The sequence below is a fragment of the Zonotrichia albicollis genome, chromosome 9 (genome assembly GCF_047830755.1).
Source record: "Zonotrichia albicollis isolate bZonAlb1 chromosome 9, bZonAlb1.hap1, whole genome shotgun sequence".
NCBI lineage: Eukaryota > Metazoa > Chordata > Aves > Passeriformes > Passerellidae > Zonotrichia > Zonotrichia albicollis.
The window spans coordinates 32,596,261-32,612,405 of record NC_133827.1 but is presented as its reverse complement, the minus strand read 5'-3'; the positions used below and the strand labels follow the sequence as shown (position 1 = coordinate 32,612,405).

Genomic DNA, 16,145 nt, shown 5'->3' with positions numbered 1-16,145 from the left:
CTGGAGATGCAGCTCAGCCAGGGTCTAGGGCAGTGAATGGGGTGGGAGTTGGGGATTTGATGGGGTCTGATATTCCCTCCTTGGGTCAGCATCTCCCACTCACCAGAGCTGAAGGGCTGTGGGATGTTTGTAGGGGCCAAAGCCTGACCTGTGTGATCTGAGCCACTGTAAACAGAGTCAGGAGACTTGCAGGTGTGTAGGGAAAATGAGGGGATGAAGCCACCAAAAATTTACATCCATTTTCACTTTGGCTCTGTGGAACGAGCAGAAAGCCAGGACTTGATGGCTCAATGATAGTGAAGCAGAGACCCTTGAGCAGCAGACAATTTAACAGCAAGCCAACATTTTTGGTTTATTCTATTTGGTTTTAAGGGATTACAATCACTGCATTTCCCCACCTGACCCTGCTCTCAGGGGATCTGCAGGGTCTGTTATATTGCACTAGCACATTCCCCTGGTGCAGGCACATTCCAGGATGATTCCAGGTGTCTCTGCAGGTCCTCAGGAAAGGTGAAATCCTCCTGCTATGGTCACCCAACATAAACACACATTCAAAAAAGCACCTCCTCCAGAATCCTCCCAGAACCCAAAAGGCAGCTGCCTGTCCCTGCTTCCATGCGTTGCTGCCGCTGGAGACCTCGAGAGCGAGCAGCGGAGCAGGCACCAGTGTCTGACTCCCCTGTGAGCCTGGAGGTGCCAGAAAAGGACTGGTGCCAGGTTAGGGCTGCTGGGGAGCCTGGCTGGGAGGCACAACGTGGGGTCTCTGGATTCTGATCTGTAAAGGAGGAGCAGGCCATGCTGTCAGTGTGGCCCTGGCTCTGTGCTTTGTGACGCTGCTGTGGATCCCAGTGCCGGCCAAAGCACCGGTGATGCTTCAGGGTGAGGCACAGCTCCTGAGCTCCCCTGAGGCACAGGGCCAGGATTCTGAATGGTTCAAAGTTCCAGCCCAAAGTTCCCAGCCCCAACACCCCATGGAAACAGTAACCTGGGGACAGACCTGGACTGAGGGGTCAATGGCCTGGAGCTGCAGTTTCCAATGCCTTTCCAGGGACTGGGTGGGCTCTGCTTGTTCTCCTGCCATCGTTAAAGCTGGAGCAGGGAAGATGAGTGGAGCTTGAGGACTGGGGTGAAGCAGAGCCTTAGTGGGGGGAGTTTTATAGGCATGTACTCACAGGAGAAGGGTCGTGTCCTCCACAAGGTCTCCTTGGCCCTGAGAGGGAGGAACAGAATAGGGAGAACATGTCAGCAGAGAGAGAACCCCTGCCTGCTGCTGGTGTCTGGGTCAGATGGCAGAGGGGAGCAGTGACTGACTGATGGGGCTGTAAGAGGAGGAAAAGCCCCAGTTGTGCACACACAATTTCTTGCCTTGCCACAAATGCAAATGAACCAAGGAACTCCCCAGAAACGCTGGCTCTAGGGCTGGCAGGGAGCTGGGAGCAGGTGCAGGACACAGCTCCCTGACCAGAGCCAGGGAGATCCCCTGGGTGTAGATGCCTCTGCAGGACCAAGGGCTGGGGAGTGGGGAAGGAGATGCTGGTTTTTCTACCCCAGCCTTGCACTTTGCCATTGTTCTGTTAATTCCCTCCTCTGCAGAAGAGCAAGGTCCAATTCTCAAACCACTTCTCCCTGCTCCGGGCCAGCTCTTCCCAGACCCATGTGAATTGAAGTGGAAATCATTTGGGTGGTATGCAAATTAAAATTAAATAGAAAGCCCATCTGTAACCAAGTATTGGGTGGGATGAGGAAGAAATACAAACACTCCCTAACGTGGGGAAAAAGGAAAGCTAACATTCAACCCCCTGATGCTATTGCACCCCTGAGCAAGAGATGTCTGGAAAAGGGGCTGGAAGATATTAAAAGGTCACCCAACCACTCTCCCAGGGCAGGGTCCCCCTGCCCAAACCAGATGAGTTCTATCACTGGTGGATCTTTCAAAGGAGGATTTTTGATCAGTTTTTCCCTCTTACACTCACGCCCAGCCCCAGCCCTGTGCAGGCCCAGCCCGTGGCTCACCCCCGGTGCCGGCGGTGCTGGCGGCAGAGGCGCAGGGCCAGGCAGGCCATGGCAAACAGGAGGCAGAGCAGGGCCAGGGCTCCCAGCAGGATGCCGAGGAAGGCAGCCAGGCTGACGGCCAGCCACTCACACCGGGGGCCGGCCGGAGAGTAGATGGAGAAGGGCAGGCAGCTGTGGATGGGGAGGGAGGAGCTGTGATGCTGCGGGAGAAGCGGCTGAGCAGGGCGGCCTTGTCCACCCCAGGGTGCTGCTACCTGCACATGGGCCCCTCGGGCAGGTGCTGGCATTGGCCACCGTGCTGGCAGAAGCCCATCTTGCAGGGGGAGATGCAGATGAAGCCGATGGTCCCCATGTAGCGGAGCTGGTAGCCTTTGTAGCCATACAGAGAGCAGGGGAAGTAGTCCCTCAGCTCATCCACTGTCACTGGGGAGGGAAAGCAGCAACACCCTGGGTGTTGTGGGGCCATGGCGTTCGGCCTTGCAGCAGCACCCCTCGATGCTTCCCCAGGCCTCCCCAGGCTGGATCCACGCCTGGGGTTGGGAGGCTGCCCACCCATCTCTCCCATGGGTGTGAGCCAATCCCTGGGGCACTCAGGGTTATGGGGACAATGGGGACAGGGGTACTCCCCAGCTGACAGCCAGGAGCACTCACGCTTCACCAGGTCGGTGATGTTGTCGCGGTGCAGGCGCTGGAAGAGCAGCCCCGGGCCCGCCTCCCGCCGCCGCCGCCGCCCGTTGAAGGCGCCGGTGATGGCGGCCGGCAGCTCCTCGTTCAGGAAGCGGATGATGGTGCCCCGGCTGTCATAGGCGAACTCGGACACCACCACGAAGGTGAAGCCGTCGCTGTCTGTCCTGCAGGGAAAAGAGAGGGGTGCTGGTGGAGCTGCTGCTGCCTCTCAGAGTGACTGAGCCTCACCGTGCCTCAGTATTCCCATTTGGGCGATGGCAAGGAAGGGGTGAAGCAGGAGGGGAAGGTGCCAACAGACTTGTGTCTCCAAGGGTTTACCAGCATCAGGGCTGGAAATAGACTCTGAGCTGGGGGAAAATGCTCTTGGTGCACCAAACCCTCTGGCCCTATGCTCAGCCCTGCCCCACCTGATCCTTGGAGTGGTCACAGGCTGCTTCACATCTGACTCACATCTGGGTGATGTTGGTGTTGCTCTGGAAAGCCTTTACCTCCAGGGAGTCCAGGATGGCTGAGACCTGCAGCAGGGGGAGCAGGAAGGGATTAGGGGAAGGCAGAATGGCACCAGCATGGGGAAAGGTTGAAGAGTGATGCAGGCATTGTGGCCAAGCCCCAGGGGCTGCTCTGGCCTTTGGTTCATTTGCTGGGGACTTGGCACAGGGCCACGGCTGCAGCCATCATCATGCAATTGGTGCTTCCTCCCTCTGGGCTTGTGGATCTGCTGGGGCCCCAGAGATCCCATGGGAGGGCACACAGAGGCTTGCCCACTCCCAGCTGCCATGCTGCCAGTGTGCCAGTGTATGCCCTGCTCTGAGCCCACCCCTCCAGTGACATACAGTGCTGTTGACTTCCTCAGCAGTGGCGTTTTGCAGTGTCCTGATCCTCATCTGGATGCTTCTCCGAGGGAGACCTGCTTGGGGAGAGGCACAGTGGTGGCTCTGGCACCCCAGGAGCAGGGTGAGTGGGGCTGGGTTTCACCCCATGCTGGGCACAGGTACCCACCTGAGCTGGGCAGGGGCTGAAAATCCCCCCCTGCCACCAGGCAGCGCTGGTCGGTGAAAGCCGGGGGGCAGGAGCAGGTGGGGGCACAAGTGATGGGGTGAAGGTGGCAGCGTCCCCCGTTGCTGCAGTAGCCCTCAGGGCAGGAGTGGTAGCCGCAGGCTGAGCCACAGCCTGGCCTCTCACCTGTGGGATGGAGAGCATGGCAGAGGCATGAACCTGGCTGCAGAGCAGAGCCCCAGTCTCTGAGCCATCCTCAGCTGCTCCATAAGGCCTTTCTCCCAAGTTTTGTTTTGTTTTTCTTTTATGTGTTAGGAATTTTAGTAATAATTTAAGGAAAAGCCCCACTCCCCCTCTTTCCAGCTGGAGCCATTTGCCCTTCTTAAATCCCAGCATTAGAACAAGAGCAAAAGCCATCAACTCAACCCCACCAAAGCAATCTGAAAATAGGGCTTGATTTAGCCCCCAACCTCCGCATGTGCATTTGAACTTTGCTGGGATGAGAATTTTTCTCAAGGAGAAAAATTGCATGGGAAAAAATTCTCTTCCCAGAGGATTAGTGAGATCAACAGCCTGGGAACATGAGTGGTGGCTGGACTCTGGTCCCTTCTGTGAATGACACCAAGGGCTTGGTCACAGAGCTTGAGCAGCTCCACCTTCTCTCCTCTCTGGCTCAGGAATTCTCTTCCACAGAGTCTGGGGTGATGGGGACAAGGACCATGCCTGCCAGGGACCCCGTACTTACCCTGCTCACTGGCCAGGCAGGAGCAGATGTAGCTGCCCACAGTGTTGGTGCAGGTGCTGTTCCCTGGGCACTCCATCCCCTGCGTGCACTCATCGATATCTGCTGAGACAATGCTCCATGGCACCAGGACAAACAGCCTGGCTGGGGCCCCAGGGGCACGCTGTGAGCCCTTGTCACCTGAGCAGTGCTCTCCATCCCCCGTCAGGCCAGCTGGGCAGGGGCCACAGCCACTGGAAGGGTCACATCCCACGCCAGGGAAGCATCCCTGGGAGCAGGGGTCCGGAGGGGTCTGGCAGAGGGCACCTGAGTAGCCGCTCTCGCATCTGCAGGCTGCCAGCTGGGAAGGGGATAGTGACACTGGCTGAGGGAACGTGAGGAGGATGGGGGGACAGAGAAGACAGCCAGCACAGCTGGCATGGGGACAGGCGCAGTGTCCATACCACCGAGGAGCTTTCTGGTACACTACCTGCAGGGAAGACTCCCCGAGAGTGACAGTGTTGCTGTAGTCACAGTCCTGGCTCCTGCTGCATCTGCAAAGGGTGAAGCGGAGCTGGAGGAGTGCAGAGACGTTGTTGGAGCCAACAGCCTCCAGGTTGATGGTGAATGGGGCTGTCCTACGGGGCTCCCATATGAGGGTGCCATTCTCTGCCAGGAGGAGAGGTAGCAGTTAGAGGTGGCAGAGGAATTCCATCCCATTCCTTCCCATCCCAGCTGCTCCATCTCCCCTTCCTTACCCGATATGTTGAGCTCTGGTGAGACATGGGGAATGAAGCGTGCACCCTCCCCCAAGGCACGGTACTGCCTTGTGACCTTCTGTGTCCTGAAGGCTGTGATGGATGCGTCACCAGTGATGATGGGAGGGAAGGCATCTGAGGAAAGAGCAGCCCAGCACACATGTGGCCTTGTCACCCCTTGGCTCCGACTCCCTCCTGGTGAGGATGGGGCCCCAGGCAGATGCTGTCATGGCTGCCCACCAACAAGGCCCTTATGTTGCACAGCATGGTGGCATCTCCCAGGTTTGGAGAGAAGCCAGAAATGCAGTTCCAGGAAATGCAATTCCAAAACCTTGATGGCAACTGTCCTGCTGGTGGCATCTCCCAGGACTGGAGACAAGCCAGCTGGGCAGTGCAAATCCAAGACCTTGGTGACTTCTGTCTCATATGAAGCAAGAGAGCCCAGGAAAGGAGCAAGGCACTGCCCAGTTACATCCAAGCCATGCCCTCTCAGAGGTGAGGATGTGCTCCACTTACTGAGTGCTGTCTTCCTCTGCTGGAAATTGGTTGTGAGGCTCTGGGTGGCCAGGCCCAGGGCCAGGTTCCCTGTGCTCAGTGAATCAAAGATGCACTCCTTGCTGCCGTGACACTGAGAGGCCACCAGCTCGTACTGGCTTTCATTCTCCTGCCGCAGCCGAGACAAGAAGAAGGGTGTGAAGTTCAGTGCTGGTGAGTCCAGAGGCTGAGTGAACAGGCTGTGCTCCCCAACAGCCCCTGCAAGAGAGCACGCCATGGGTACAGGCCATTTTAAGGCTTGTTGTATTTTAGGGTTCCTTTTCACAGAGCAATGAGGACACCAAACACCTTCCCTTGACATTGTTTTTGCTCAGGCAAATGTTTAAATGTCTCAAGCCAAAGCATGGCCAGAAGGTGCAGGAAGGAGAGAATCATCAAGAGGGATCCTAATCCTGGACTTACAGGTCATCCCATAGCTGTAGATCTCCTCCTCACTGCTGTTCACAGGGATGCTGGTACCATTTGGCATCTGGAAGTCATCTGCAGGGTCATGGTCCCACACACCTGGTGGAGCATCACCAGAGTGCTGGAATCCCCCATGCCAGGGCTGATCTCCTCTCTGGTGCTGGCCAGTGTTTAGTTTATACCCAGGTGTCCCTGCCCTCACAAGCACAATGCCCCAGTTTTCCACTTTAGAGTGGGAGGAGAATTTGCTCCCCAGCTCTGGCAGAGCCCTCACCCAGGAGGCCGCTGGTGCTGTTGCGGTACCAGTCGGGCAGGCTGCACACCAAGCTGAGGATCCCAGAGGTGGCTGACACAGAGACAGCCACGCTCCCGTCGAGGACAGCTGTGACAGAGGAGGAGTTGACCAGCAGGACACCAGGGCTGTAGTACACCTCCTCACCCAGGTCTGCAAGAGAAGGAGAACACAGAGGGAGAGTCCATGCAAAGCTGGCACCTGAAATGACAACCATGGATTCTGGGAGTGGGAATTCGTGGGAGTGCTGCCCATCCACCCCACCCAGACCAGAGACAGGTAGAGGTGAGAGGCATTTAATGGATCTCAGGATGGCTGCCCTAGCACTAGGCAAGGCTGGTCCCAGGGGATGGGGACATTTCTGGTTCCCCCCACATATATTTAGCGTTTAACAATAGATTGTGCTCACCTTGGGAATAGGAAAACTGGATGGTTTCGTTGTTCAGGAGGACGTGGATGTCATCCTGACTCCCCAAGGTCCACTCAACCTGAAAATCATGGTGGGTGTCCCAGTCAGCCCCTCTGCTTGTCCCTTCCTGCTGTCCCTCCAGGCTGGGAACAGTTATTAACTCTGTCTTCCTCCAGCCCAAGAAGAGAGGCTCAGCCATGGGGCCTGTGTTGGTGTGCTCTCCACCCCAGCAGACACACAGTACAGCAGCTCTGATGTTTGCACAGAAGAGGACAGAGAGCTGCCTGTCACCTTGGCAAGGGGCACACCCAGGCCGCTGCCACTGCTCAGCTGGACTTGACAGCATGGAGAGCTGTGCTGGGGGGCTCCCAGCTCTGAGCCCCCTCCTCATGCTATTCAATGCCTGCTTCTGGTGACACCAGGACATTGTGATTAGTGAAGCTAAATGAGTGTAGGGAGCCATGCTGCAAAGTCAGGAGAGCAGTCACTTGTGCTAAAGTGTCAGGACAAAGAGTGTGCAATGGAAAAGGTGAAGCAGACCATGTTCCTCCGCAGTCTCCAGCCCTTGCTGGCCTGTTTGCAGGAGGTGTTAGACCTCTGCCTGGTGAATATTAGTCCATTTCCCCATAACAGTACTTTGTTGGCATGGTGGGAGGTGACAGGAAAAGAAGAGGGGTTGCCTCTTGGGGCCCACCCACTTGAAGGTGATGTAGAGGTTATTCCCAACTTGCCAGAGAGGTCTCCCCCATTAGAGGATCAAACTCATACCCAGGGCACTCCTACTCACTGTTGTGGTGGTCTTGGAGATGTACTGGGCAGCAAAGGCCACAAAGTTGGTGGCATGGGCCATGCCAGTCTGTGCTGTTCGCCCGTGCAAAACAAAGCTGGTCCGGGCATCACTGGCCAGCAGCAGGACAAAGTCCCCAAGCCCATTGAAGGTGTAGGTGAGTCCATCCAGGGTGGTGATGTGAGGGTCCCCAAAGGCACCAGCTGGAGTCCAAAGGAGATGAAGACATTTTGGGCAGAGGAAGAAGAACAAATGCTGGTGTCATTTCAGGGAGGAGAGCAGCCCCAGAGCTGCTCAGTGGTGGCTCAGCAGTCCCCACTGGCATGGTGCAAAGTGTGGCTAAAGCATGGGGCCATGCCCAGCTCAGTGCTCTGGCACAGCAGAGGTAGAGCCTGGGCACTCACCAGGGGTGGGTGGCACATATCCTTCACAGTCAACCCTCGGTCTCTTCTCAGCAAACCTGGCACAGAACAGGGGCTTCCCCACACGCCGGCAGCACCAGTCAAATGCTTCCAGCTCTGTGTCTGGGGAGGAATGTGATGAGGTGTGTCAGGGCTCTTGCTCTGCCTATGCTTGATTCTTGGGGTATTTTAGGGTGAGGGAATGCCAGTTCCCACTTACCAGTGGCAGTGTGGAAGGGGGGGCTCCATGCTCTCTCCTGCCAGCCTTCGAGCAAGCTCCCACCTTGGTACAGACACCGTACCCCAGCTCCAGCTGGGCTGGGGGATGCAGTGCGCAGCATCCTCGTGGAGGTGTCTGCTGGGCCTGAAATAGTGGGAGGGTCACAGCCGCCCCCAGAGCAGGAGAGGACCATCCCCCCACCCTGCAGCTGGTCCTGGGGGCTGTCCTTGGCACCTGTGCTCCAGCAGTAGCGGGGATCCAGCTCTGCCTGGGGCCGGGAGCAGGGGCAGGGTGGCAGCTGGCTGTTCCAGGTGGCCGGAGCTGGCTCCATGTCCAGCCACGCCAGGCACTGCAGCCTGTAATTCACCCGGGAGCGACTGTCCAGCCTGTAAATCCACAGCCCACGCACATCTGGGGGAGCAACCACAGAGCAACACTGCTCAGCCAGGGTGTCTGCCTGTGCTGAGGGATCCCGTGGGACAGCTGTCCCTGGCCACTGACCTCACACGAGGTCTCCAGGCTCCCTCTAGAGCCAGCAGGGCTGTGGCAAGCCACAGGAGGATATGGGACACCAACAGTCTGCTCTGGGTGGCCAGCTCTTGCCCAGTGGCTTTGCTGGCCCGGGGATGGGTGTGGGGACATGCTCCTGGCACAGAGCACACAGCTCCTTCCATCCCCGCCCGCCCCAAGGACCCCCGGTGCCGTACCAGAGCCGGTGCTGCTGTGCTGGTCTGGTCGGTACTTGACAGCTGGTGGCTCCTTAGTCAGCTCGTTGTTTTGGGCATAGCCATTGCCACTGTGTGGAGAGAGGAGGTTTGAGGTAATCTTTCCAACACAGCCCTCCTCCTCTCCCCACAGAGCAGCTAGGGTGGGAACTGCTGCGTTTTTGCAAGAGAAGGGGTTTAAATGGGGCAGGATTGCTTCAGGAGTGGGAGCTGGGCTCTCCTGGGGGAAATGCCTCCGACAGTCTGAACACGGTGCTGGGACAAATCTCTGCTGTCCCCGAAGGCAGGGAGAGGCGTGCAGCACCTGGAGAAGCCGATGAGCACGTTGGCTGCAGCCAGCCTGCTGTAGTCCCAGCGCATCCCCCCGTCCTGGTACAGCAGCAGGGCGAAGGAGCGGCTCCCGTCGGTGCTGAGCACTGCCTGGTAGGTGCTCGTCTGGAGAAACCCAGGGCACCCCCTCAGTGCTCCCAGAGCCTCCCCTGCTCTCCCTGCAGAGCAGACTGAGGCTTGAAACAGCCACCAGCACTCTGCCACCTGGTGTGTCACTGCTCACCTGAGTGTCATCCCTCTGGGATGGGTACGCTGGAGCTTTCTCCCATGTCACCTTCAAGGTCCATTTTGCTACATAGGGGATTTTTAGGTATTTCTCAATCTTTGCTTCTACATCTCGGACAACAGGGTCTTGGGTAGAGCTGAGTGTAGAGTACTCCTGCCAGATGGCAAGAGAGAGAATTAAATGAGTGAGCTGGGAACTGGATTCTGCCAGAAGACCTCTGGTGGCCCTCACCTGGTACCAAGTGGTGCCAACACCCTTGGAGAAGTCTGCATCGTCCCAAAAGGCAGCCACCATTGGCAAGCTCTCCCGGCCAGTGAAGCCCCGGGGAGGGGGGTTGGGGTTAGTTGGGACATAGTTGTCCGTGGGTGGAAAAATGATCTGTCCGTTATCTGTAAACTGACCAAAAGAACTTGTTATTTGCTGACTGGGATAGCTTTTAGCCTCCATGGGTGAGCAGAAACCAACCATTTTAAATGTTAAAAAAAAATATATTCCAATGAAATTTGGTTTCTGCTCCATTTCAATGTTAAGGTTTTTTTACCAAAAAGGCAGCACATCCATTATGTGCTTACCAAAGGGGGCACTCACATAGAGAACATCTCGCAGTGACTTCCCAAAGGGAAATCCAATTTCTGGCTTGAACAGTGGTGAGTTAAATTCCACCATCCTCTGGACGTACTCTTGATCCCCTGCTTCCACGCCAAAGGGGTAGAGTGAAGTCGCTGGCTCTGCCATGGGCAGGAGATCAATGAAAAAAGTGTGAAGTCATTATTGTCTGCTTTATCCATCCTGCAGCCAGGACAAACCCACCTGCTTGCCAGGATGCTGTGCCTATGCTCTGATGGATTGTAACCCAATTTTCAACCCACTGTTGGGATGCTCTCAAATGTCCTACTTTGCCTTTTACCATTAATCTGGCAGCCCAATGTGCAATGAAGATGAGATACCCCAAACCAGGCTGTACCCTCATCCATCCCAATGCTTGACTGGCTGAAAACCCCTTTCCTACTCCTGTCCTTGGGAAAAAGAAAATGTACTTACTGATAAGTTCATGGGTGGGTTTCGGCTCAGGTGCAGGGGTTCTGTGCCCAGCGGTGGTGTGGGCAGATGTGCTCAGTTCAGTGGATGGTCCTCTCTGTGTCCCAAAGGTGTGAGACAGGGTGGTGGCAGGGCTGGTGGTGGCTGGTGGTGTCACTGGTGCCGTGGTGCTTGGGAGACTCCCTGCCTCCTTGGCTGGGCTCACTGGGGCTGTGGATGCAATAGCTGTGGTGCCTCCTGCAGTGGTGGCAGTGGTGGCTGTGGTGGCAGAGATGTTCCCTGTAGTGATGGCTGTGGTGCTGCCTGCAGTCGAGGCAGTGGTGGCCATGGTGTTCCCTGCAGTGGTGGCAGTGGTGCTGCCTGTGGTGCTGGCCATGGTGTTCCCTGCAGTGGTGGCAGTGGTAGCAGTGCTGCTCCCTGCAGGGGTGGCGGTGGTGGCAGTGCTGTGTCCTGCAGTGGTGGCAGTGGTGCTGCCTGTGGTGCTGGCCATGGTGCTCCCTGCAGCAGTGGCAGTGGTGCTGCCTGTGCTGATGGCTGTTTTCTTCTTCCAGGCAGGTGCCCCTGGGGATGTCTGGAAGGCAGGAGGTGACGTGCTTGCTGCTTGTCCCATGTTCTGGTAGCCGATGGATGCAGGAGAAGTGGTGTCTGTAGCTGACTCGGTGGCAGTCTGTCCAGCTGCTGCCACCCCAGTTGCACCAACACCAAGCAGGGATAAGGGGGCTGTCGTGGCCTCCTCTGCTGGGCTGTGCAGGCTGGGGAGGGGAGAACTGGACACTGCAGCAGCAGTGCTGGGACCAGGGACACCCCAGGGTCCAAGAGTTGTCTCCAGCAAGGGAGTTCGTGCTGCTGGGGATGGGACAGGCTGCCCACCTCCGCTGGTCTCGCTGTGTGTCACAGCAAGGGATGGGGCACTGCTGGTGCTGGTGGCCCGTGCTGTGGCAGATGGCATGGCTGTGGTGACACTGGTCACAAAGGTGCCCCAGCCTGTGGAGGTGGTTGGCAGGTTAGCATTGCTGGGGAACATGCTGGTGGATGGTATGGTGGCTGGCGTGGTGGCCAGGCTTGTGCCACTGGTGTTGGAGTCAGGGACAGGGGTGCTGCTGGTGCTGGCTGAGGGTGCTGCAGCCTCGGTGCCGCTCTCAGAGCTGGTGGTGCCCACATGGGCAGTGGCACCTGTGGCACCTGTCTGGGGTGCAGCTGTAGTCTCCCACACATTTGTGTGGCCAGCAGCCAGCGAGGTCATCCCAGGGGTGGGCTTGTTCCCAGTGACAGGTGGTTCTGGTGATGGCCTGGCAGTGACAATTGTTTGGCTGGGAGCTGGCCCTGCTTCACTGGCACCTGGGTTCTCCTCCGTGCTCACCTCCAGGAACCCCATGCTTGTTGCTCGCCCTGTGGTGCTGCCATTGGGCTGGGGGTCACCTGAAGCCCCCATTGCTTGCAGTGGGGCAGTCAGGGACAGTGGGGACGTGACTGCTGCCATCTCTTGGGGGATGCTGGTTGGAGACACCTCCAGAGCCGTCCCTACATTGGCTCTGCCTTCCAGGAGAGGGGAGATGTCAGTTTGTGATGCCATGGGGACAGTGACTGCTCTGGGTCCCCCAGGGGTATCTGATATAGCTCTGCCAGTGCCTGGTGCAGTGTTGGGTGATGGCATCTCTGTCCCTGGAGCTTCCACAATCTGGGGCCCAGCCCAGAGCACTGGGGTTAGTGCAGATCTGGGTGTGATGCCAGTTCCAGGGGTTGTTGAGCCAGCTGTGGGCCCTGGCTGGCTGTGGCTGGGGTGTGCATCAGGCACAGGCAGGGTGGCTTTGGTGTCCCCTGGCATTGTGGTGGCACTGCCACTGGCCAGTGATGCTGATCCTATCCCTGCTTCACTACTTGGAGAGTTGCTAACAGAGGAGGATGGATAGGTGGCTGGCACAGTCCCGATGCCAAACGCAGCGATGGAAGGTGGTGGTGCAGCAGCAGCAGCTCGAGGGACCCTGTCTGGCTTTGCTCCAGTCGTGCCCGTGAGGGACAAAGGCATGGCCGTGCTGGGAGTGGCTGAAGGAGATCTGCCTGCAGCTGCCTCTGCTGTGGTGGTCCCAAGGCCTGCTGAGAGGGACTGAGGGAGCAGAGAGCCCATGGACTGTGGAAGGGGCCTTGGAGAGGGACCATCAGGGTCTCTGAGAGCTGCATGGGGGGAAAGGCTCATGCTGAGCCCCCCTGATGTGTCCTTGGTTTCTGGGATGGCAGTGCCTGTTGTGGCTTTGGTACTGGCCTCCCTCCTGATGGACATCAGCTCAGTAGTGGTGCTTCCCAGAGGTGGGATGTGCTCTCCAGCTGTGACATCCATCACTGTGACCGGTGTGCCCACAGCTTGTGTGGTGGCCTGGGGCTGGTGGGTGGCGTTGTCTGCAGGCTGCCCATGTCCAGCAGTGCCCAGGGTGGTGCTGAGGCTGGGGGGAAGCGTCTCTCCTGTGCCCAGCACAGCCTCACCAGGAAGCTGGGGCAAAAGGACTGCAGGCAGCTGAGTGGGGATCCCAGGAAGGTCTTGTGAGGCACTGTGGTCAGCGTTGGGTAAGGTACCTGTCTGTGGCTCTGCAGCCTTGCTGGTGCCAATGGTAGTAGAAGAAAAGGCTCCTTCTGTGGCTGTGTCAGGGGGACTGGCTGTGGCTGCTGCCATCTTCATGGGGCTGGCCCTGTCCTGAGAGGTGTTGGCAGCTGTGGCCAGAGGTGAGGTGGCCTCATCCGGCCCCGGTGTGACCTCCTGGGACAGCAGCATGGCAGTACTACATGGCTCAGAAGAGCTCCTGCTCATGCTGGAGGATGTTGTCACTGTGCTGTGCTCATCCTGAGGCAGCAATGGCTCTGTGCTCGGTGCTGTCACTGGTGTCGGCTCCACGGTGACAGCACCCAGGGCAGGACCCACTGTGTGCCCCGCTGGCTTGAAGGACAGAGGCTGTGTGTCCCAACTGGTGGTGGGAGCTGGAGGGACGCTGGTTGGGTGGCCGGCAGCACCTGTAGAGGAGACCCCAGCCCCTGACCCTGCCTGGGGGCTGCCTTGCATTGCTGGGCCCCCAGAGAGGGCTGCCGGGCCGGGAGGTCCCTCCTGCTCACTATTCCCAGCTGGGAGCAGCCCTGTCTCTGTTGCCGGTGGCACCGCGATGCCTGTGGAGCGAGACAAAGCAGCTCCAGCTGGATCAGCCCCGCCGCGGCGCCAGCAGGCAGGAACCTGCCCGCGGCCAGCTGCCTGCCGGCCTTACCTGAGCTCGGGCTGCCCGCGGGGGCGGCGGGGCCGGCGGGCCAGGGCAGCTCTGCCCGTGCGGCTGCGGCTCCGGGGAGCTCCCGGCTCATGCCTGGCTCTGAGGGCAGCTCGGCGCTGGTGCTGGTGCTCTCGGCCACATGGGAGATGCTGCCCGACTCGCATGGGTCCAGCGTGGGGACAAGGAGTTGCCCCTTCATCTCCCCGGCTTGTGCAGAAGGCAGGTGGGGGCACGTGAGGAAAAAGCCAGCCCGGAATCGCCATCACCCCCACCCCTCCTCCCTTCTGCGGGAGGACCAACACCAAAACCAGGACAGGGACATTCCCCGAGTGTGCGTCTCTCCATTTGATCCACAATTCCCGCCACCTTCCCCTGCTGCAGCTGGGGACCGCGACAAAGCGTTGGCACCCGCGGAAACAGGGCAAACCCCGGCCGGGCACTCGGGCTCGACCTTGCAGGGTTTTTTGCAGCCCATCACCCGCATGGTGTCAGGCACCTGGTCAGCCCGGCAGCATGCGAGGGACCTTGGCACTTACCTGGCAGCAGCCAGCACCCCCACAGCACCCAGCTCCAGAGCGGCCACGGGCCCCGGCACCCCATAGTGCCCCTTCGGTGTCAGGGAGGAAGGCGACGCGGCTGCAGCTCTCACTCTCTCAAGGGAGCGTGCCAAGGGTGACTCCAGCGGCGAGCACTCCTCCAGGTGGGGGGGACAGGGACACCACGTGCCCTGCCTGGGGCACTGACGTCTCCGTGTCCTCGCAGCCCGCGCTGAGGTGGCAGCGTCCCAGTTCTGGGCACCCACTGATGCTGGGGGTCACACCCATTGTGCCATGGGAAGCTTTAAGGTCCTTCCCAGGCCGACCCCACTGTTGGCAGCCCATGGATGGGGTCCCCAACCCCTGGGGAGCCACCCCGGGGGGTTCAAAGTCACTTGGCCTGAAGACACTGGGACGGCAGGTGGGGACAGGGGTCCCAAACATCTCTGGGAGGGGTGGGTCAGCCCTGGGCTCTGCACTCCCATCCACCCTCCTGGTTGCTGTCAGGTCCCTCCACACTTGGCTGCATGGCCAATAACCCCTGGCAGGGGTTGGCTTGGCACCAAGGAGGAAGAAGGAAGGAGTAGGCTAGCGCTGATGCCTTGGGGTCCCACGTCTTGACCCTGCCCTGTCCCCCCCTTGGGCACTGCCGGTGCCAGGCGTTATCTGCACATCGCGGCAAACGCCCACACACACCCGGATGGAGTGGAGGGGGTTGTTACTGCATGGGTGGCGGGGCCAGGCATTGCCCTGGGTTGCAGGTCACCTTCCACCAGCAACAGAGGCTGGATGGGCCCTGCTGCGTGAACAGATCCACTGCAGGAAATGTGTTTACTTCTTCACAAGGTCTCACGCATCTCCAGGATCACTTAAGGAGAGGGAAGGAAGGCAGTGATGGTGTTTTGCCTTCCTCGCTTCACTGACAGCCTGCCATGGCGGCTGCACCTCACACAGGAACACAGAAGCACAGAGTCCCAAGCAGTGAGGCGTGACTGTGCTCACAGCAGCACCATCTCCCTGTCTCCATGCTCAGGGAGGGCCAGGGGACCCGAGCAGAGGGAGCTGTGGGTGCACAGGATGTGGCCAGGGATGGATCCATGGTCATGCCAAGGCACCCCTTCCTCACCATGTATGGCAGGGTCTCTCCTCTGGAGCAGAGTATCCTGGGGAACAGGGACCACCACTGTCAATGGACCTGGCAGGTTTGGGCACCAAGATCCTCCTCCACCTGATCCCAAGATCTCTTCCTGATGCTGCTAGAAGGCAGCACTGCAGGAAACCCAGCTAAGGGGCTCTGATACCCACTTGGAGGGGGGAGTGAGCACTGACACTGGCTCTGAGACCCCGCAGGAGCCACCCCTCCACTCCCTCACCTGCTCCCAGCTCCGTCTGCAGCAGAGGCACGCAGTTGCACAACAGCCACACGTGGGTGGGGGCGACGCCGCTCCCTGCCCGGGCATGAGTCAGGTGGGAGCCTCGGGCAAGGGGGCCCGGCTGCAGGGGCTCCCCTGCAGGCAAACACTGCCCACTCAGAGCAGGCACAACCATGCCCAGCCCTCCAGCGTTGGGCCTGGGGCTGGGATATACTGTGACTAACTCCAGCAGCTGTGGATGGGGAGAATTTTGCACCCTTAAGCAGCCTGAGAGGACTCAGCAGGAGGTTTTATAGATGCACATGTCACACAGCTTCCTGGGGATCCCCAAGGGTCTGTGCATCCCTTCCCGAGCTTCATCCCACAGTCACAGCCTTGTGGGGATCCCACATCCCACCCCTGGGGATCCCAAGGGTCACAGTCCCAGC

At 58.9% G+C, this 16,145-nt stretch overlaps 1 protein-coding gene across 1 annotated transcript; it reads right to left on the bottom strand.

Moving 5' to 3' along the window:
- Positions 1-345: 345 nt before the first annotated feature.
- Positions 346-16,084, bottom strand: MUC4 (mucin 4, cell surface associated). Its single transcript, XM_074546691.1, has 27 exons — positions 10,567-16,084; positions 10,114-10,253; positions 9,757-9,921; positions 9,523-9,678; positions 9,274-9,404; positions 8,952-9,040; positions 8,479-8,655; positions 8,245-8,388; positions 8,028-8,147; positions 7,624-7,826; positions 6,837-6,915; positions 6,410-6,580; positions 6,133-6,234; positions 5,441-5,928; positions 5,176-5,398; positions 4,908-5,086; positions 4,619-4,778; positions 4,442-4,540; positions 3,700-3,882; positions 3,534-3,607; positions 3,151-3,215; positions 2,665-2,864; positions 2,268-2,436; positions 2,014-2,184; positions 1,173-1,210; positions 998-1,089; positions 346-775 (listed from the first exon to the last, which is right to left on the bottom strand). Exons 1-27 carry the CDS (start codon positions 13,610-13,612, stop codon positions 719-721), a joined length of 6,921 nt encoding a protein of 2,306 aa, XP_074402792.1. The 5' UTR covers positions 13,613-16,084; the 3' UTR covers positions 346-718.
- Positions 16,085-16,145: the final 61 nt, after the last annotated feature.

Bases quoted from the DNA above. Each gene is read 5' to 3' on its own strand.
- MUC4 (XM_074546691.1), bottom strand. From the start codon at position 13,612: ATGCAAGGCAGCCCCCAGGCAGGGTCAGGGGCTGGGGTCTCCTCTACA. The intron at 9,679-9,756 runs GTGAGGGCCACC...GCCATCTGGCAG, and splicing joins TTGGCACCACTTGGTACCAG to GAGTACTCTACACTCAGCTC. The intron at 4,541-4,618 runs GTGACAAGGGCT...TTGTCTCAGCAG, and splicing joins GGATGGAGAGCACTGCTCAG to ATATCGATGAGTGCACGCAG.